The sequence below is a fragment of the Vidua macroura genome, chromosome 1 (assembly GCF_024509145.1).
Source record: "Vidua macroura isolate BioBank_ID:100142 chromosome 1, ASM2450914v1, whole genome shotgun sequence".
Lineage (NCBI taxonomy): Eukaryota > Metazoa > Chordata > Aves > Passeriformes > Viduidae > Vidua > Vidua macroura.
Genome location: NC_071571.1, coordinates 127,741,238 through 127,764,368, shown reverse-complemented (window position 1 = coordinate 127,764,368; position 23,131 = coordinate 127,741,238). Strand labels below are relative to the sequence as shown.

The window sequence follows — 23,131 nt, the reverse complement described above, 5'->3', positions numbered from 1 at the left end:
TTACTAGAAACTAGTCTGTTTCCAATATTCTGGATTTTGATCTTCTACTAAATCAACAAGTGTCTCAAAGATGTTTTCCAAAGACACAGTCAAATTTATTCAGCTTTTATTAAAGTGCATATTAACATTGCTTTGTTCTTGGTAGGACTTGAATGAGAAAGCTAAAGTAAAACTACCATAGGTATTTCTACACATGCTGGCATTGCACTTCTAGATCACAAAGTAGACAGAACCTCCCTTCTGGGAGATTACCATGTTAATGTTCAGTGATGTTTAGTATATTAAGAGTCTAGATGCTTTGGAAAGTATCTCAAGTAAGCAGCACCACAGAGGAAGAGGTGCTCAAAAGGAACTTTAATTCACTCCAGACTCCCTCTTCTGTTCAGGTACTTCAGGAACAGTCACTTTTCCACTAAGAAAACAAGTAAAAGTAGAAGCTGTTGATAGCTGCCCCCTCTGATATATTAGCCTACCTGTTATACCTTGCCTCTTTCATAATATGAGGGTTCAAACCCATATCTCTCCCACTACTGTAGGTTTGCCTAACTACCTGTGTAAAACCTAGACTAGAGAGGAGTGACAGGAAGTTCCATAACCTTCCTAGCCTCTGGCCCATCGTGCAGAAAATAATGCAAAACATTATGGAATCTGAGAAGTTAGAATGAAGCATGTAACTGACCAACACATGGATCATGGAATGAACCTAGAAATTAAACAAAACAGTAGCCATGCATGAAGAATGAAGGACTTTTATTTCAGTATGTATTTATATTACAATTATTGAATCTTTTAAAAAGGGGGGAAAAAATCCTCCCAACATGTGCTTGACCGTATTGCAAATAAATGAGGGCCAGTGCCAAGAGAAGAGTCTTTATCACTAGCTATTATACAGAATTTGGTTGCTCTCCCTTCCTGGAGGTAGAAATAAAGCAGATGTATTTACTGAGGGTACCAAAATCCTATGCTGTAAAAACTTGGCTAATTCTGGTTAATTAGGTACCAACTAACTCTGCATGGACTACAACTGAGTTAAAGCCCTGAGAAGGGTGATTTCAATTAAATGTGAAATTTTGTGAAAACCTCTGTTTGGCCTGTTATGAATTTGACTCTTAAGTTGCCCTTAAGCAGCAAGACAAGACCTGTCCCTTAGCACCAGGAAATCCAGAGTTAAGTAAGTCATTTTCATTTCAAAAAATACAAATGAAATATATGATTTTATAAGCTGCAGCCCAATAGACTAAACCTGCCAATCCAAAGAGACTTTGAAATAATCTTATTCCTTATCGCCTTATCCTTCATGCTCGTCACGGGCACTCAGAAAACAGGCAGCTATTATTCCCATAAAATAATATTAAAAAATAAAATATTTTTTTCAAAGATTACCAAGGATTTGAATATGTTGAATCAGCTTTAATCACTCCTGCTGATGTGAAGTCTTTTAACTCCTCTCAGATCTTCATTTTTCACATGAGCGACATGTCTAAATGTTAGGAAAACAAACTCAACTTCTTCATAGAATTTTTCTTTCATAGAAAATAAACGTAAATAATATTTTTAACCCTCAAGTGAGCTTGAGGGTTAAGATGGACCTAACTAACTAAACCTAACTAACTAAACCTAACTAACTGATTTTTTATTTCACTGCTGCTGATTTCTGAACTTTTTTTCCCTGCACATAGCATTTGTTCAAGAACTGTTGCTTCAAGAAATGCCATATTTGCAGCAGCATTTCAATGCTCTAATTGTTCATATCAGAAGATTACAAATGTGTGCATTTTGTAATGTCAGAGCTGAAGTCTTTTCTCTCCTTCATCCATAGGTTTCTTGTGTTGTTTTTTTTTTTTTTTTTTTTCTTGAGATCTTCATGACCCTATAGCCATTTTTAGATATTTTGGATAGCTCAAGAACACCTCTGTGAAGCAAGAACAATCAGGCAAATGACTAACTAAGTCAGAAATATCACGGAGAGTTTGTAGACTGGTTCTCTTATTCCCATTCCATTGCTCCACATGCAAAGTTAGTCTTTACTCCAGCTATTCAAGAGAACCTACTCTCTATGCTATTTTGCAGGCAATACCACTTAAAAGACAATTTGAGCCTTCTAAAATATTTTTAAATGTTTAACACTTTGTAAAAAGTGGAAATGTCCCCAAAAAATCACTGATTTTAAGTGATTAAAAATCACTCCTTAAAATTATGTTTCTAAGGCATATATGTCACTGCTAAAAAGAACAGATTACTCAAACATTAGTCACTCTGCCTCCTACTAGCGGACTCTACCCATGTCTTTATACACCTTTTCCTGTTTCAAACAATGCTGTCTACCCTCGAATGTTTCCATGCACCATTAAAATTGACACCATTGTTTATATATTAACTAAATTAATTTTATCATGTAAGCATGTTGAAGTTTAACCCCAGCCAGCAACCAAGCCCCACACAGCCTCTTACTAACTACCTGACCAGCAAATTCGAGGAGAGAATCAGAAGGATAAAAGCTAGAAAACTTGTGGTTTGGGATATTTTATCAGTTTATTAGGGAAGGCAAAAGCCATGCACACAAGCAAAGCAAAACAAGGAATTAATTCACTTCCCATTGACAGGTAGGTGTTCAGCCATCTCCAGGAAAGCAGCGTTCCAGTCATGTGCAACAGTTACTTGGGAAGATAGATACCATCACTCCCAACTTCCTTCCTACTTCTTTCCCCCACTTTATATACTGAGCATGGTCAGTATATAAAGTGTCATATGGCCTGGAATATCTCTTTGGTCAGTTAGGGTCAGCTGTTCCATCTATGTCTTTCCCAGGCTTCCATACATCCCCAGTCTCCTCACCAGTGTGGCAGTGTAAGCAGCAGAGAAGGTTTTGGCTCTGTGCAAGCCCTGCCTAGCAATAACAAAAAATATCTCTGTATTATCAGCCCTTTGTTTGGCACAAATCCAGACACAGCCCTAGTAGCAGCCACTGTGAAGAAAATTAACTCTAGCTCAGCTGAAAACAGCACAGAGCATGAACATCAAGCTACACAAAGTTTCCAAGTAACCATCAAATATATATTCAACAGAAGAAATATAAAATATTCCTTTATGTTTGTATTTTTGTCTACCATGACTAATTCTCTTCCGTGTTTCTGCCAAGTATTGGAAAACAGGTCAAGACAGTTCAGGCAAATCAGATTTACAGGATTATTTTTCATTACTGAAGGAACAAAAAAGAACATTAAATGTTCTTTAAATCAACATTGCTTACACTAATCCTGGTAATAAACATCAGAATTGAGTGGTAACATTTACAACTGTATTACATACATAGCAACTCTTAATTATAATTAGTACTATATTATGATTGTGCAATCCTATAGTAGCTTTTAAGCATCAGTGTATTTTAAAATGACTACATTTTTGTAAAAGTCACTAAGAAGTTAACAGTAAAAGGAAGTAGTTGACCATATATATTTAATTAATATAAAATACACATTATGCGTGGGTGTTCTGATGGAAATACTACTTCCACAGAAGAAAAAGAAGATAAAAGCGAGTCAATGTTTTGTGAATCGCCCTATAAAACATTATATTGTGGATTCAAAATTAAATAAGATTATGTCAGTTGATGATTAAATTGAACTAAAATGTGCTTTTGAACAGACAAAAGAAGAAACCCAGGAAACTCTTTGCTCTTTATATTAGTAACAATTAGCCATGACAAGTTCTACTTTTATGTATATCAAACCAATAGAGATGGGAGGGGAAGCATAGATGTGATACAAGTCAGACTGCTAGTGCAAGGCAGTGGAGTTGGCTGGGAGTTCTAGGAAAGAAATTCTTCCCTTCCTGAACTATAGCAAAGCAAAAGCACTTTTTCTGTTCTGTACTCAGACTTCTACTATCCAGCTGCTGACATTTATTCATATCTTAATATCTAAAAACTTATCTAAGAGAAGTAAACTAATAGGTTTTATAAATTGCATCTTGTTCCTTGCTGCTTGGGATCCTAGGCTTATAAATTTAATCAGATTTATTTGGAGGGATTCCATTAAGCAGTGTTTTTCCCACTAAATGATACTTCCACAACTGTCACTTTCCCCTTCCATCTTAAAACAGATCCGGCAACATTTATCCCAATACAGTTTTAAAATGTATTATCCTTGCTGGAAGGCCAAATATCTAGAATGCGTAGACACCAGTGGGCTTCATATCTCAACTCCCACTACAATGCATCGGGAATTTCATCCACCTATATGCCAGTACAATGGGAATGATAATAATTCAGAAAAATTCAAACCCATTATTTTGTTGAGTTAGCATGGATCTGTATGTTTTTAAAATTGTGCTCATTGTTGATGCCTTGGCATGGTTTTGCCTTTTTTCTCACTCATGATTTCACCACCATGACCAAACTTATGCAAAGCTGTCCTGCAAGCCTGCCACCTTCCTGCTGGATCACTGTTTATTCTGATCCTGCTGGATCACTGTTTATTCTGGAAACCAACAGTTGTAGTCTAAATTTTCCCTAAAATGACTATCACACTGTTCTTAAGGGCATTCCTTTGGGCCTGGTTTCACGAGTTAGAAGACTACAAGCTAGATTCAAGCAGTGAAGAGCAAAGGGTTTGGTTTTTTTTTTAAATATGACTATGCAGACAGCCCTCTCAATTTCACACAGAAAGAAAAAACTCAAATTTGACACACATGCCAGTAGTGGTGCTAGGCCCTGATATCCTAATATTAATGCAAAGAATCCCTGCTAGAAATTTATGAATCCTTGTATGTGAAAATTTGGAATATTCATGGGATTGCAAGGTTTTCCTTCAGTCTGAATGTAATCAGCATTTAATGGTCAGTGGGGGTTCAGACATCAGACTGAATACCTTGAGAATATCTATCAAGCTTAGAAGTTATTATCCTCTGCACAGGACTGTTTATGTGCAAGCACCATATATTTTTTTACTTTGTGCTTTTTGCTTCTCATACATGTTGTCACCCCAAAGATGGATTGTCTTATTCAGGAGCCTGTTACACTAAACAGTGTAACTACACTGGCATTTGTTTCAATGAAGAATGCCCTTCTAGCAAAACCCTCTTGATTGTCCCCTGAATGCCTCTTTTTTTTTTTTTTTTTTTTCCCAAAAAAGCCCCAAAATCCTTTAGGAACTCATAACTGGATTCCTTTAGAATGAAACCAAACCAGAATAATAACCCCATGAGTCAAACTACTTTATTCAAGCTGCTGATTGTCACTAATTTCAGTGGATCACAATACACCTCATTGGAAATTTATCTGCCAGATATGCCAGTATTTATGTCTGACAGATATAAATTCAATGCCATGCTTTCAGCACCATTTCACTGCTCTAATTGTTCATATCAGATTGTATCCTATGCTAGTATAGATACATCTAGGAGTGACTGCTATAGGAAAGAAAATTCCCAAAGTGAGATGATTACAGAAATGTTGATATTAGCTTTGCTATCACTCTAGATTGAGTACTTAGCTTTTTGGGTTGTGGGGTCAAGGCAGGGAGAACTGGGATACTACAAACCTTGAATTCAAAAGGGAGCAGAAGCTACAAGTGCTGGAAGTTTTTGTTTCTTTTAAAGGAATAACTGTCTAAACATGAAGTTTAACTATCAGAGAAGTAACTTTACACTATCCATGTAAAATATTCAAAGTGGGATTTTCTTTGAGCTGTCTCAAACTTAAAATACAGCACATATAACAGGCTCCTGATTTATTTTTTGCCATGTTTTGCTGCCAAGTTTTTCCTCTATTGTCATATTACTTAAAGTATTTGTGAAGGCTGAGCTTGTTCCTCCATTATGCAAAGTGTCAGATTGATGACAGCTATCAAATTACTTTTCAACATGAAAGTTTAAAAAAAGATATGGGAGTAATTATAAGAAAGCATCACTTAAGGCCACTTAAATGGCAAGAGACCACACCATTTGCTTCAAACTCTATGAACTTCCTACTTAGATGACTTTGAAAAAGTTACTAGTAACAGAAATGAAGAAATAGACTAGACAAAGTACAACATACTGTCTTGGTTTGGAAAGACAGGTATCTGCTAAGGAAGGCAGGAGCCTCCCCTGAAATGGAAAAAATGTAGACCCCTTCCCTCCAAATTGTTATAAATTTGAAATTAAGGGGGGGGCTCTCAGGCAAAAATATGGGAGCAGGAATAACAGTTCTTTATCAGGGAAGAAAATTAGAAAGATAAAATAAACAATGCAGTGAATCAAAACAACACTGACAGAGTCAGAATACAACCTGACACCCTGTTAGTCGGGGTGTTGGCAGCAGTCCAATTGGGAATTATGGCTGCAGTCCTCCTGGAGTGTCAGGCGTGGTTCTGTTGGAGCAGTGATCCTGTAGAAAAGGGTGTAGCCTTCCTGCAGTGGAAGAGGCAGCTGTTCCTCTGGGAAATCCAGCGCAGGAAAAGCCATGCTGATGTTCCAGGAACTCAAGATTATATCCAGGTAGAAATGCTTGGCTCCTCCCTCTGGGCGGAGCATCTCACAATGGGATGTTATGGTTCTTATCAGTCATGCAGTGACATTCAATGGCCCATTATCAGCAGATGTCTCCCCTGAGAGAGGATTGGTTGTGGAAGAGATAAGGAAAAATGCCCACTTAACAGAAGACAACTGTCATTCAGATGGCAAATGGTCTTGCCTTTCAATGTGGGGCATACTCACATCTTTAATGATATATTTCAATCATAATTTACTCATCAATGAACAGTACTGTCATGGCAGCTGAAGCAACATCTTTGATGCAGTACAAACAATGAAGCATAGATAGTTTTATTAACATTTCTATTTGTTAGAAAATTAGGTACTCTTCACTTTTCTTCCTGTATTTCACAAGGCATTTCTGGACAGACCTATCTGTCCTCTACCTTGCTGCATCACTTCTTGTCCCTCATAAATACAGAAGAGATCTGAATTGACCATTGTTGAGCTGGCTACTGATGAATCTATTTAAAAACCACAAGTAAATTACATATTCTAACAGGTGAACTTATCATAAACATGCTGTGTACAGTTGGCACTGAAACAGAGTTATGCAGGAAATTGTTCAGAGGTCAGGTCCCAGAAGTTGTGTCTTTTAGTGGTTATCTACTAAAGAAATAATATCAGACAGACTGTGATTCTTTCAAAAGTATTATTAGAATTATTTTAAAATTCATTTTCAAAACTTAAAAACTTTTTTCTAGATACAGAATCAGCAAAAGCACCTGAGCCTTCAAAACCTGAAAACTCAACTGAACCAGCTAAGACAACTCAACAGGAAGAGCATGAACTCAAAGATGGGAAAGAAGATGCTAAGTGAGTAAATTCAATTAAAAAATTTGAAGATTCTACCTGACGTCCTGACTAAACATTTCTGTGTGCCATATATCCGTTCTTTAAAAGTGCCTCCTGTAAGGATCTGAAGAGTTTTATATCAGTTTCAAGGTTGCATATATATGAGGCATTCATTTATTATGTGCTTTTGATAGTTTGTTGTGTACATCATCCTAAATTGCAGGAATGAGGAAAAGGATTTGCTCAACTACAGTTATATGCAAATTTTAGCAGTTCTGCTGCTTAATTATTACTATATCTTAGCAAAGAAGAAATTCCCAGAATGCTGCCCTGAATACATGGAATGTTTGTCATATCATTTCGACTTGAAACTTTTTATCCTGCACATAACATTAAATCAGCATTAGTCTCCACAATCAGAAGATTAGTACTATCTCTTGCTGAGAAGAGATAAATAAATAAAACAGTAGTATTCCTTCAGGGGAGAATCTGGGGTCATTCAACCTTTGTAAAAAGCTGAGGTGACTGTTTTGCAAAAATAAAAATAAATATGAAGTCTAGAAAACAATATGCTTTAAATAGTTTATAGTAATTTCAGAAGCAGAGATTCGTAGATTCATGGAATCATAGAATTCTTTGGGTTGATAGGGACTTTTAAAGGTCATCAAGTCCCACCCCTATGTAATGAGCAGGGACAGCTATAAGTGGATCAGGTTGCTCAAAGCCCCATCCCAGCTGACCTTGAATGTTTCCAGGGATTGGGGTATCCACCACCTCTCTGCCTAACAGGTGCCAGTGTTCCACCAGTTGCACTGTAAAAATTTCTTCCTTATATCTAATCTAAGTCTGCCCTCTCTATGTTTAAAAATGTTAAATCTTGTAATGTTACAACCCCTGCTAAAATGTTTGCCCACATCTTTCTACAGGCCCCCTTCAAATACTAAAATGCACCTCCCTGAAGCCTTCTCTTCCCCAGGCTGAAAAACCTCAACTCTCTCAGCCTTTCCTCACAGGAGAACTGCACCAAACTTCTGATCATATTTTTGGCTCTCCTTTAGGCTTGCAGATGACACCACTCAGCTTGGTGTCATCTGCAAACTTGCTGAGTGTGCACTTGATGACACTTGCTGTGTCACTATGGAAAATAAAGGTCTTGAAAGAACAGCTCAGGTTGGAAGGGTTCTCCAGAATGAATGAGGTCCAAACTCCTGCTAAAAATATTTAGAGGTTAGACCTAACTGCCAGGTTAGATCAAGGCACCCAAAATTTTTTCAGCATAATTGTGAATCTATATCATTAAGAATGGAATTTCCATAGTTTCTCTGGGCCATCTGGTCCACCCTTTGACCACCCTTATTATGAAAACTAAATGGAATTAAATTTTCCTTTGCTTTAACTTGCTTCTTTTCTCTCTCATACTCTTGCTGTGCACCTCTGTTGCTTTTTCTAAATCAGAATGGGTAGTTAGCCCTCATTACTTGCTAGAACACAGTGTGGATTCATGTTCAATTTGTTGTCCACCAGGACACCCAGATCCTTTTATGCAAAGCTGTTATCTAGTCAGTCAGCTCCAAGTCTTTACTCTCACATGGCCTATTGCTATGCATAATGAAGTTTCTGCCTTTTGAGATCATTTTGAATGGAGAAAAACTGAGACACTCAATACAGAACCAGATAGAAACTCCTGCTTGTTTTTGCCTTCTATTATTTTGATTGTCCTAATAACACAAAGAAAAATCTTTCCCTGACATGGAGTTAATTTATAGAGATGATAGATTAACTACCTACTTCCTCCTCTTTACTTCTCGGGGTCTGCAGATCGAGGTGACCACGAGAATGTAAAAGTCTTTGTTTCCCAACTTGTGCAGCCAAAGAAGAAGTCTGAATGCATAGGGTTGGCTTCTCAAGGTTGTTTATTTTCTCTTATCTATAACATTCTTTATCTGACCTGCTGTCTAGCAAGTTGTCCATGGTGTTCTGTCTGCCCTCTAGGGTGGTGTTCACATTTTATACTAAAAACTACGTTTACTATGTTTACAATAACATGCCAATATCTATCATTTATGTTGGACAGTGTGTCTCTACCTTAAACCAATAGAAAAGTGTCACCATCACAGCAAGATATGGAGGGCAAGAAGAAGGAAAAGAAGGTCAGGACATGCCCAAATACCTCCATCTTGTCCCCTCGAACCCCATCCTAAAAAGCCCCAAAATTCTACTTTTTCACCCTGTGTTAATTCAACTACTACACTACTCAAATCCTTGTGGCTTGTAATTCCTCATACAAAGTTGGCAGCTTTTTCCACGGGCTAAAATCGAAGCCACAGGTGTTTTTGACTTCATGCCAAGGTCTCCAAGCCCCCTGCCAGGGTCTTGAGACAGCCAGGGCAACCAGAGGGATGTCCCAGGTTCCCACATTTACTAAGACAGACTTCGTGTCTGGAAATAATCAAGCAAAATGCTACTGCACGTGCCTCTATAAAACAATAGATGCAATTAAAAATAACTCTGACTAGAAAGAATGGAAAAGTTATTTATAACTTAGTCACTTCAATGTGAATCAGTAGGTCAAAAATGAAAACCTAGATAAGAATCTCCTTTTTTTTTTGTCATCATACAATATGTTATTCAATGCTTACAGTTCCACTGGTAAATCTTGTAACCATGGTTAACATAATTATGTGCTTATGAAACAAAAGGGTATGTTTCTTATTAGTAGAAACAAAATCTGTCTGTTAAAAGAAATTAAAAATATTTACATTAAACATTGCTTTCTCAGAGGTGTTCTGATTCAGTGTCACATGTCTATCCAGATATACCTAGTCAGTCTAATTTGAGCAACAGCTTCTAAAAATGCAGTAAATAGTTGGTAAAGTCTACTGCCAAAACAGTTACTAAATTCTGCAGTAGAGTCTGAAGTCATAGCACTGGCGTCATTGCACTGGCATGAAACTAAACTAACCAGATCTGTCCTATGACTGTCAGAGCTGAAGGGAGAATGATTTTTAAAATGTGCATTTGAGAGAATTTCATTCATTGCTTCTTAAGGTTCATGGAAGTCTATTAAGACACCATTCCTGAAAAAGATTACTGCCTTGTTGAGTCTATGTGTTCAAATTTGCTCACTAAAATATTTTTAGGGAAACCAACTGCCTTTATCACATTGAGAAAAGCTGAGCATTTTAGTCAAATAGATACATGTAATCTACAAAAGTAATAGTAAATGAAACATGCTCAAACCACTGTCTAGCACTGAGGCCAACTAGAACAATAAAATATGCTTCCCAAAGAGTTTGATCATTGCTAATTTCTAGGTATTACCATACCTGGGAGTTATTTGGAAAAGTGCTAGTTTTATTAGTCAAAGCCATTTCATGGACTGTTAGGACAGTTGGGATAGTCAGCTAAGAGTCCAATTGTCCAGGAGTTTTCTCTGTTACTGTTTAATCCATATTTAGATACTGCTCAAATAGAGATTAGTAACAAGTGCTATCCCTTGGGCAACACCAAACTGTGTGGTGCAGCCTACAAAATGGAGGGAATGGATGCCTTCCAGAGGGACCTTGAGAGGCTTGAGAGGTGGGCCTACACAAACCTCATGGAGCTCAAAAAGACCAAGTGCAATGTTCTGCACATGGGTCACGCTAATCCCCACTATCCAAACAGCCTGCAGTATGAACAGATTGAGAGCAGACCTGCAGAGAAGGACTTGGAGATATATTGGTGAATGAAAAATTAGCCCTGGGATGGCAATGTGTGCTTAGAACTCAGAGACCCAAGTGTATCCCAGGCTGCATCAAAAAACATGTGGCCAGCATGTCGAGGGAGGTGATTCATCCTTGTCCACTCCGGCTTGCTGAGATTCCTCCAGAAGTGCTGCATACAGCTCTGGAGTCCTCAGTACAGGAAAGACACTGACCTGGTCTAGAGAGAGCCACAAAAATAATCAGAAGGTGGAGCACGTCTCCTAGGAGGAAAGGCTGAGAGAATTGTGATTGTTCTTGCAAGTTTACAGGGGGTAATGATTTTAAAGAAGGCAGATTTAGATTAGATATAAAGATGAAATCTTTTGTGATGAGAGTGGTAAGACACTGTTTTTTCAGAGAAGTTGTGGGTGGCTCAATGTTGGAAGTTGCTCAAGGTCAGGATGGACATAGCTCTGAGCAACTTAATGCAGTGGACAATGTCCCTACTCAAAGCAGATGGGATGGACTAAACAATCTTTAAATCAAACAATTCTATGATTCTGTTATATTGTTATGGAAATCAAAATTGGATAAATCACTGGTAGAATTTTCTTAACTGGAATTTCAGACTTTGCCCAGATATATTTCAGGTTGCTGTCTCCATCAACAGGCTCCATCAACAAGGTGGACCAGGTTTAGAGTCCATCCAGGGAGTCCAGTCAGGAGCAAAAAAGATAGGGTCAGAGACAGGGCTGGAGACAAGGCTACAAGACAGGTCCAAAGTCTGTCTAAGAGACAGGCACAGAGACAGAATTGGAGGTAGACACACCTAAACGTAGCTCAGGCAGCGACCAAGGCCTGACCTGAAGTAGGCAACAAAGATCCATGGGCATAGAGTGTGGGTGGAAGTCCCGCTGGGAGTCCCAGGGCAATTAATTTAGGTAGACAATTTTCTTATGCTAATTATTTTAAGAGTCAAAGTTTAATCAAAAGTCACCTGATTTGCAAGAAATCATTGGTATGCCCATATGCCTGAGTAATATACATAATGAAATAAGGTTCATGGATATAAGTTTTTTTCACAAATCATATGCATCCAGAGCTCATCAACTTTAATGGAAATGGTAATAGAAAAGTTTTCACCTTATCTGCTGTTACTGTGACATTTAATTTTTTAAAATGCATCTGTGCATTGTCAGATATATAGAATAAGGAAGAGGGAAGGAAGGCAATTTTAGTGTTTGGAGCAGTATATTTTTTAATTTCCTCTAAAAGAGCAATTTTTTTTTTTTTTTTTTTTTGCTTACTAAGTGAATGACAATTTTGACAAACACTGCATTTCCTCCTGAAAATTCCCATCAATTTTTTTTGTCCGTGAAAAAAAATTTAAAAAAAGAAAAAAAGAAAAACAATCTGCCTTTCCCACTCTGCACATCCTCATTTTTTAAAATATTCCAGTACATGGTGTTGGACATTGATAAAGAGTAGACAGACACAGCACTGGTCTCAGCCACCTGCACACTATGTCTGAAAGAAGAAACCCACAAGAATGGATGATGTACCAAACAATGAATTACAGCCTAGTGACTGAAACATTTAATATCTGTTTCCTAATGGCTTGGGTAGAATTGCACACAAATTGGCTCGGTCTGCCAATATATTTTTTCTCCCTTCTATCTTTATTGATAATGTAACAGAGCAACAGGTAATTTTCATTAATAGCAAATTGCTGAGCAATAATAATCTCTGAAAGGGTGGGCTAAGACTACCCTGTCTCTTCACAGCAAGAAATAAGGGAGCAGAAGAACACTCAACACCTCATTTGCACTCTAATAGAAGACAGGGGAGTCTTATTAACAAGAAACTAGCACAAAGCTTCAAGGTATGAGACAAAGTTGCATCAAATCCTGGAAAAGACAGAGTATGGAAGAAGGTAAACAAAGCATCTGAGAGCAGAGACCAGAGAAAATGGAGGGACACAAAGTCCTTCAATGACCTCTTCTCTCCTCTGCATCTTTTAAAAGCCTTTAAGCCCTGTTGAATTTGTAAGAGTATTTCATCTTCCCAGATTACCAAAGAGATTACTATGTACTATTTATACTAAGGCAGTACACTGAAACCCCAGCCAAAGATCATGAACCCTGCCGTGCAAAATACTGCATAATAATCCATATTTGGAGTCTAAATAGTCAAGACCACAGAAAGGAAAAAAATTGCAGTATGTAACTGGAACTTCCTATGCTTTTAGATTTCATCTCAAAATCTTACACATTCTCAGTTATGTTTAGAGAGGAAAAAAAATTGTATCTGATATGCCACCTTCAGAATCCAGCTATTAAAAACAAAATATAACAAATATAAAATGCATTAAATAAATTTTAATAAAATGTTAAATTTATTTTAAAAATATCATTCCCACCCAGTAAGCATACTCGTCTGTTTTTGCTTTTTCAAATGCAGAAACACTGCTTTCAACATTTTCAATAAAAAAGGAACTCCAGTACTGCAAACATCCATATGACCATGGGTAGTTCAGGCAAACTGAACTTCATGCTTGTGGTTTGACTTTTTCATAGCCACATTCTATTACTTAATAGACTCTACCAGTCCTTCTATAAAGAAGATTTTTTTTCCCTCTTTAATTTGCCTAATAGCGAGAAAAGAAAACAAAACAAAGATTAAGAGGCAATTTGCTATGTGGTGCATAGCCAGGTAATAAAGAGAACTCCTGCTGGTAGCATGTTCTTAGTGAGTAATGCACTTCATTTACCTCGAACAAGAAAATTACTGTGCTTATTAGTGCTTGCCATCCACTAGTTACAACACATCAATTCACGGAGTAGATGCACCTTAGAGAAACTATGGCCTATCACAAGTACAAAATCTCAGCACATTAGTGAAACAGACACAGTATCAACCCTCTGCAGAGTCTCTAGAAATCCTTGATTACTGTAGAACACCAGGGATGTATGAAAATGACAGTCATGGCAATAAACTCCAATCGAATTTAGAGGAAGTAAAATACGGCCAATGCTGGGCCTTATGAAAAATCCCAGTTTAAACACAGTTCCAATTTTATGGAGAGGCCAATACATTTCCTTAGTTGTTTCCAGCTAGTCACTGCAGTACTTGAAATCGTAAACAGATGGAATGCATCTAGTGTATTTATTAAGCCTGACTGAAAAGACATTAATGTGTTAAAAAATAAAAATACTTTTCTTAGCACTTATATTCCTTCTGCTTAGGCCTTTTCTTTTCAGATTCTTTCACTTCTACTTCTTGGACTTGAGTTTCTGAAATGACTATACTGAGAACCTGCAAATTAAATAGAAAGGTGATAGTGTGCTGTCTGTTCCAAAATGGATTAAACTTTCTGTAATCTTTGCTGAGATGTATTTTCCCAGAGCCTTTAAATTCTATCTGATCTGCAGGATGCAGTTACCCTTGCTATTTAATTTCACTCATTCTGCATGGCAATCAAGTAGGTAGCCTGAAATTAAAAAGTAGTGGATTCATAAGTTCTTCATTGAAGAATAAATTAAGTGAGGAAAGGATAGGAATGTCATTATATAGATTGAAATGCAGGGGGTTTTACCCTTGCATTGTTTCAAATCATGCATTCATACATATTTTTGCTAACTGTATCAATGGAAGAAATTGGGTTTTTTTGAATATGTAACAAAGTAAGGGTATAGTTTGTCATAATTTCCTGCTGATTGATTTCTTTGATTAAAGGCAATTTCTGTGCATTTTGTGTAAATCCTCCATTCACTTAATATTTTTTAAAGCAAGAAGAAACCTTTTTGTAAAGGGAAAAATTATAATTTATTCAAAATATTATCTCTGCTATTATATGTTGAGTCATTTTCAGGGGAAAAAAAGCAAAGCAATGAGCATTATGACAGGTACACTACTATGTGTAATATAAGACATTTATATTTAAATTGCATTTCTATTTAAATCACATTTGTACGAAACATTTGCAAATGTATCACGGCCTTTCTTGATAAATCTGAGGCATATAAATCTAAGACGTAATGCTTATCATTTAGTAAAAGAAAACTGATTATTACTTCATGACAAGTGTAAGTCTTCATGTCTGTGTTTAATCTTGTCCAACATATTTTATTAAAACACCCTGTCTCCAGTTATTTACTCTTTTTCCAAATCTTAGCAATTTAGGATGAAAACATCCTGTATTGTACAGCCCAAGAGAGGAACAGAGGAAACAGTGCCAGGTGGAGATATGAGGATCAGATGAGAAGTCAAACACATCTGGCAGCCCAGTTTTATTCAGTACCCTGAGTAAATGATACTCAGGAGGAGAATTGTGATGAGAAGGGAACACGCCTACTCTGCTGCTGTGTTTGGAAAGGAGTGTGTTACGGTCTTGCAGAAAGGGAAAGGATGGTCTTAAATAGCAGTAATTGGAAGTCATCTCAGAGGAATAGGTTCTTTCCCTCCAAGTTTCTTTGTGATCCTGGGAAAGATACACATAGTCAGCTCCTACACAGGTTTCTGTACAACAGTTTACCCTAATGAAGGTAGATTTGCAACAAGATGATCACACTAAGGTAATTTTATATAATTAGCATAGGCAACAATGGCCCATGGCATGAAGTTTGGGAACACACACAGAATTATAGAATTAACTGACATTCTTAGTCATCATACAATTATTACCCTTGTACCAAATCCTTTTCATTTGGGGGAAAAAAAAAAAAAAAAAAAAAGTGAAAAAATTAAAATGTGCAGATGGACAAAAATTGAGATAAAAAAAAAGGGACCATAAATTTTACCCCTTGTTCAAAATGCATAGGACAAATTGTACCAAAAGATATTTACATTGAGAAAAAAGAAATTGTAAAATGAAGCTAGTGAAGCACAGAAATAAATTCTTCATTAAAGTTATGGAATAGCCATGACTAGACATATTTCAGAAAAGGTTAGATAAGAATCTTTCAGGTGGACCTCATCCTGCTTTGAGCTGTGAGGACAGGAATATCTCAAACTTCTCTACAGCCTTATGGTTGTATGATTATTTTAGGGACCCTATGAAAGCACATGACAAATGAAAGCATCTATTGGAAATTAAGTTTTTCAAATTTGCGACTTTTTTCCTACCTTTGAAAACATTCACAGTGGGAAAATTTATGGCATTTTTATTTTAGTTTTTAATTCCCTGCATATTAAGAAAAACTGAAAGATAGAAAATCGGAAGTATTTGTGCTGTGCTCATGAACTCTGTACAGCACTGTATCACACTCTGATTAAATTATTTTATATAACCATAAATTCAAGGCTTATGTAAAAAAGATATGTGCTTGTATTTAAATGTTTAAATGTTAAAATGTTAAAAATTCCTGATAAGTGGCAGATGCCCCAGACAGGTTTAACTACTTAAAGATAAGAAAGCCCCAATGACAAAACAGCACCAGATAAGGAAATAAATGATAATTACTTCCTTAGACGATTATACCTTTGTTCTAAAGCAATTAGTATTAGAAATTATTCTGTCCTTATTTCTCACCTCATAGTAAATAGTGCAATTAAAAAAATGTATATCACAAATTATCTTAAGGAAAGGTGATTTTTTTCATAGCTAATTGATAATTTAAACATTCCTACTACTTTCTTTCTAATACCTTTATAGTTCCTACTGCAGAATTTTTAATTAAAATAAAACCTTATTCACATTTTAATCTGGTACCGCAGTGAGAGTTCCATGTGTTCCACATTGAGAGAGACCTCTCCTTAGAGACTACGGTAAAGATTAGAAGATTCACAGATTGTTGTGACTGAATAACTAGGAGGATTGTCAAAGAAGCTGTTGTGGAAAAAAAAATGAGCAAAAAAGCAGGAATCTCTGCAGCGTAGATTATGAGATTTTAGTCTGCATTGCATAAGGAAGTTTATTCCGAGTTCAATACTGAGTTCAGTACTAGTCTAAAAGACAGTGCCTTCCTTGAACACTGTTGCTTCCATATCTGTTTTGCTTTATGAATACAACATGAGGTCTGGGAAATGGATGATCTATGCATTTTTTTCTTAAGAACATTTGCTTAAGGCCCAAACAAGCATGATCTCTGTACAAAGGTTCTAAACTAAGGGAAATTCATTAATTCCAATGGAAAGATATTCTTATATGTTGTCTGCATGAAGCTCGTAAATGCCTATGGCCCATTTTTGCTTATACGTACATAAAACCAAAATCAACCCAAATATTACGGTATCACTATGTTTAAATTAATGAAACAGGTAATAAAATATATAGTAAGACAAAGGAACATCCGTTTAAAATAAAATTGTGTTGTGAAGAACAGCTCAATCCTAAAATGAAATTAAATAAAATGTGATTTATTCTGTTTTATTGCAAAGAGAAGTCAATATAATGCCAGTACATCAAATTGCAGCAAATAGAAAAGGACATAATCTTCTGTATCAGTAAAGATAGGTCTTTATCAGACACTTTCCCTTGCTAGGAGTGGTTCAGATTAGATATTAAAAAAAAAGTCATCAGTGAAAGGGTGGAAAGGCATTGGAATAAACTGCCCAGGCAAGCATCTGGATGTGGCACTTGATTTAGGGATAATATTATGATGGTGCTGTGTTGACTGTTGGACTAGATGATCTTGTCGTTCTCTTCCGACTTTGATTCTGTGATTAAAGGAAAAGATGATGGGTCAGAGGAAGACACTTGTTTCAAGACGTTTAAGAAGAATTAAAATTTAATTAAGAGCTTTTTGAAAGTCTATGGAATCTAATGTGTGAACACCTTGTTCCAAGACTTCAAGATAATCTATTTATCTTAGAAACTTGCTTTCATAGCACTTGAGCTGTTAAGATTTTTGGAAGAAGTAGGTGGTAAATATACAGGTTGAATCACTTATCCATTTGCCAAACCTTTCTATATTTCCAGTTTGTTTGCTGAAAAGGATGTCATGCTGCATACATTCTTTTGATTTCTTGGGAATCACAGCCTACAATAGTCTTCATGATCTTAGCTAATATAATCTTGAAGTCTATCACAGTTGTCTCAACTGCTCCTCTCTCATAATGAAAGCTGCCTAGAATTCTGGTCATTAAAGGCTTGGAAACTTTCTTCAGATGTTTAACTCATGATAATTCACTGTTCCTCTATTCACATTTCTTCTCACAATACTTTTTTTCAGCTCAAATGCCTATTTTCCCATGGTTCAGCACCAAAATTTGGTCTCATAGATCTTATTATGTCTCAATCTAGTTTTTTTGTCCTTTTCAAAGTCATGTAACCTTGGCCCCTTGGCCATTCTAAGAGGCTTTCTAGTGTCTTAGACTATGGGAATGCACCTTTTGAGTATAGTTGGTCAGAATAATTCTCACATTGGCCTATATTCCAATATTAATATTTACTTCCTTGGCAGTATGTAATATGCATTCTACAGTTATGTTTGCACCAGTGTTTTTCATAGCCAGATTATGAATGGCTCATAGGCAACTTCCCTTTGAATTAACACTTGGACATTTAGCCTTTTGTCACCTGCAACTGATGATCTCAGCATTTACAAATGAAATTCTTAAAATTTGATTCTAAGTACGTGTCTGTAGTAAGGGGCATTAGATTTTTCCTCATTTCTATTACTTGGACTAAATAACTCAAATTTTCCTGCATAGGAATCATTCCTACTTTTTAATCTTCCAAATCCAATGTGCTATTAAACATCATTAGTACACTACTACATTTTGTACCAAAATCATGACAGAGACTATTAAAGCTCACTCCTAAAACCCCATCAGCATCTTGTGCAGATAAAGGAGAAAAATAGTCTCTCTTCACAGGCAATTCAGAGCAGAAACCTATCTCAGTCATTCTGAACCTCTCCTCAGGGAAGCCTTCTTTGGACTATTGAGACAGTATAATAAAAATAGGGGAATTTAGCTTTTTGGAATACCTCTCTTTCTGTACCAAGCAAGTGACTAATATATTGGATTTTCTTCTATTACTAATTTTCTTAGTAATTTAGGATGATTGCTCTTAGGCTTGGAACTCAGGGCTTCTATGATATTACTCACACTGGGATTGTCAGCAAAAATTGAGGATGTGTTTTTGAATCAATACATTTCATGACGCCTGGAATTACATTTTTCTGTCTCTCCAAAATCTTTCTCGTCTGTGCCATCATGTTTTGTGTATTATCATATCCTTCTGAAAACTGATTATCTGAATCAGAGATTCTCCCTAATTTATTAAGAAACGAAAATTTTTTTCAAGACACAGATTGTAAATGCAATCATAAATCACATCAGAGCTCAATAAAAGCATTGGAAGCTCTATGGCAGGACCAAGAACTCTATTTCCATGTAATTAGCAGAAAGTTTCTTAGGTGCTGCAAAAAAAAAAAAATATAGGGTTATAACTGAAATCAGCAAAAAGTATTATGGATATTTTCCAGGCAGCATACATTTATGAAATACATTTTCTCAGGGGTCGCCTGGTAGATTAAACATGAAATTGAACTCAGGTATTTGGTGTTCATGGCCAGAAACAGGGAGGAATTAAAAACTTAGACTGCAACTTAGAAAAGGGCAAACCTTCTGAACTATTGCATTTCTTATCACTGTTTGTTTGAACTCTTAACATGGAAAACTTTCAAGCCACAGTCCTTAACAGCTGTTGCAAACATTAGTATACTCAATAGTATATTCAATTTACAATAGTATACTCAATTTCCATAGCCTATTTCAAGGTGATATTCTTTAACTATGCTATAGGTGTCTAAATCTTCTCTTGTTGCTTGGGGAGAATAAAGGCACTGCAATTTTATCACTAAACAAACAAGTTTAAATCTACAAGTTACAAAAATAAAATCTAGAAGTGAAAAATATCAGAAAACTACATTATTATTATTATATTTCTCATGTTACATATATTGCTATCATTAATCAAAATATGTTTGAGGGAGTAACAAGACTGTGTGCATAGTGCATGAGTTGGTTGCCATCCTGATTTTCATTTCCTAGGCCACATGAAATTACTTGTACAGGGAATCAGCATTTCCACTCTGTAAAGGACTACATGGAGAGTAAATAATATAGACCTAGGCCTATTGTAACATACTGCACAAAGATCAAAGATAAAATGCGACAGAAGGAGTCAAGTTTAATTAAAAGTAATTTAGTGAAGTTTAAATGGGATTCATTAGCCCAGGCAATTTAATGTGCATCCCCATACAAAGTACATATACAATAAACATCCTCAAATTAGCAGTGTTCAACATGTAGTCTCTTCCATCTGCATTAACCAAAGAAAATGTAAAGTAAGCATTTCATTACAAGAAAATAATGGAGTAGGAGGTAATGCAAGCCAAATGAGAAGTAAGGCAAGGAAAATCAATTTCTCATCAACTGCAGGGCAAATAACTTTAAACTAAGTCACATAGATTCTAATCAGTACCAAATGGAAACATGGTTCCTCTGCACTACGTTACACCAGATTCATGATAGAGGAGACACTAACTGTTTTTGGAAAATCTGTGAAATAAGAGGAAAATCTCAAAAAAATTGTAGCTTATTCCTAGAAAGAAGTTAGAAGGGCCCTTTGCATGACACTTGTAAGTGGTGCCTAACTATAAGATTGCTAATGACCTGAGCAAATAAAGCAACAGGAAAGACTAAGAACTATTTTAAATTCTTTGCATAGAAGCAAAAAGCTAATAGTGAGATGTTAGCTCAAAAAAAGAAAGGCTACATTACAGATGGCCTGGGGAAAGGGACAATGTGACACAAAAGGAGCTGTGATGCAATTACAAAATGTATCGGAACTGTTTTGATTAATCTCCTGTCTGAGGAGTTGTAAGAAATAGACAGTATACAGGGCTTAAAATAGAGGAATGACAAGCATATACTTCCAAACTTTTGCTTCTGTTGCTGCTTCTAAGTGGAGCATATCTCCACTTTATCCAATGGTCTTATTGCTGAAGGATTTTTATATGCTTAAATTATACTTCCTTGGGCACTGTGTTGTGTCTCCAGAAGACTGCTTCTCAAAAAGCTAGACACATCCCACTCTGACACTCTCCTACTCTCCTTTTTTAGCTACAGCTCCTTCTGTTAGAAATTTCAAAGTAGATTTAGGTCTTGAGGAGACATGGTGTTTATTCAAAGAGCACTCTGCAGTGGTGTTCATTTCTTCCCTACCCAAGATACTGTCATACCACTTTTCCCCTGCTCGCATTTGGGAAGATTTTCTCAAGAATCTGGGCATTTCAAGCATATGTCACTTTTGATCTGCTGCTACTCTTGCTGTAGCCACATCCCTGTGGTACTTGGGACAGAGTTGAACAACTGTTAAGAAAGAAAGCACAATTTCCTGCTGTAGCTCCTATATTGGGCATAGCTTTCAGAATTTCAGTACAGAGTGGCAACTGTGACCTGTGGCAACTGGGAGGAGATCTCAGTCTGCCCTGTGCCAGTCACAGCCATTTCCAGCCATCTCTGATATCCGTGAGTCACATTAGCTGAGAAGGCTTGAGTCAAGGATACAGAAAAAAAATCCCATGTCCTTGTCTCTACCCAGAGGAAGTCCAAGTGTGTGGCTCAGCTGCCAGCTGAGTTGCACTCAAAAACAACCCCAGTCTGCAAAATCTGACAGTAGCAAATAATCAAGTGTGAAAATTCAAGTAAGAATAAGCACAGAAGAGTTGATCAAGAATCACTTTCACCTGGATTTTCTATTTGACTGCCCAGCATGAACATAACCTAATGAAAGCATTAGTTTCAGTGTAGAGTATGAGTCTGCAGGTGTTTGAAAATCAATAGTTCCCAGGTTTGAAAAAATGCTGGGAGTACTGGAATATCAGCTTAGTTTTACTATGACCCTGAGCAAATTCTTAGCAGAAAAAGAACAAGCCTCAGCAAGAAGACCAGTGTGTTTCCACTGAAGACAGATCCAATTTTTTTACCTCATGTTAGCTATAACAAACATAAAAAATATAGATGAAATAAATTTTCCCAACATTAGAAATTGTAAAGTAAGCATAAGTCCCTCCTCCTCCACCTGCATTTCCTGTCAGCATTAGGATATTGCCATATCACGAGTACATTTTTTTACGCAGATGTGAAGAGGATGCCTTGTAACTTAGTGAATACATCAGAAAAGCACTAGGCCTTACACAGCCACAGTAGAACTTGGTGAAAAGCAGCAGTGGGAAGCCATTAATGCAGTAGGCTAAACAGGTACCCTGACCTCTGCTTGAAATAACACACAGACTGCTGCTGACATGAGCAGGAGGAAAGAGCAGATAACTTAGGTTTCCACTTAGCATGAATTAAGTGATATGAATAAGCAATGTGCTCAGTAAAGATCCAATCTCAATGTCTGACTTCAGTTCAGAACTAGAATTACCACTGTTTCCTTCCATTGATTTCCAGTACGTGAAGCCTTTTTCCTCCTTTTGTTTTAACCAGCACACAGAAGCCAACACGTCCAGGTCCCCAAACAAATGAGTACGCTGATGCCCAGCTTCAAGAGCTTGTAAAAAAATTGCGTGAAAGGGCAAATGTCTATAAGGAAAAGCTGAATGACCCAGTGATATCTTCACCTGAAGCAAGTCCTCCAGCTTGTAAGTGCCTCTAGAAATAGCTGTTCGTTTGTTCAGTTTAAAACTGAAAATAATTTTGTGGTAACAGAAAATAGTGTGATAATTTTTTTGTAAGTATAGTGTGTTTATCCACTGGAAAGGATCACTTTGTGCCCTATGAAGTCAATTTATCCCTATTTCTCTACAGCAAGCCAGAATCCTTAGGTACCATCTCCCTTTGAATTACGTCACTGAAGAATTTGGGGAAAAACCTTACAGAGGCAGTATCTAGAATAATTCCTGTCAAGAAGTCTTCTGTATTTTGAAATAGCTCCCAGAGATGTTTATTCATGCAGATAAATCAGAAACATATATCTTATGAGTGGATGTTAGTCACTGATATGAGATCTTCTGTGTAAAAAAAATAAATAAAATTTTAACCTTGGCAGAAATCTGGACACACTGAACTTTAAGTCCATGCTTTAAATAGAGCAAACTCATCTGACCTTAATTAATCATTGACTTTTGACAAAATATGAAACATAAATATGAAACATAAATCAGTTTTTCTCCTCTTCA

The 23,131-nt window shown here is 36.5% G+C and overlaps 1 protein-coding gene across 1 annotated transcript in view; it reads left to right on the top strand.

The window, feature by feature from the left end:
• Positions 1-23,131, top strand: part of CNGB3 (cyclic nucleotide gated channel subunit beta 3) — a 61,052-nt gene that overhangs the window by 5,272 nt on the left and 32,649 nt on the right. The window contains exons 3-4 of the mRNA XM_053989938.1: positions 7,218-7,329; positions 22,440-22,594. Coding sequence (XP_053845913.1) covers positions 7,218-7,329; positions 22,440-22,594 — 267 coding nt within the window. The remainder of the gene's footprint in view (positions 1-7,217; positions 7,330-22,439; positions 22,595-23,131) is intronic.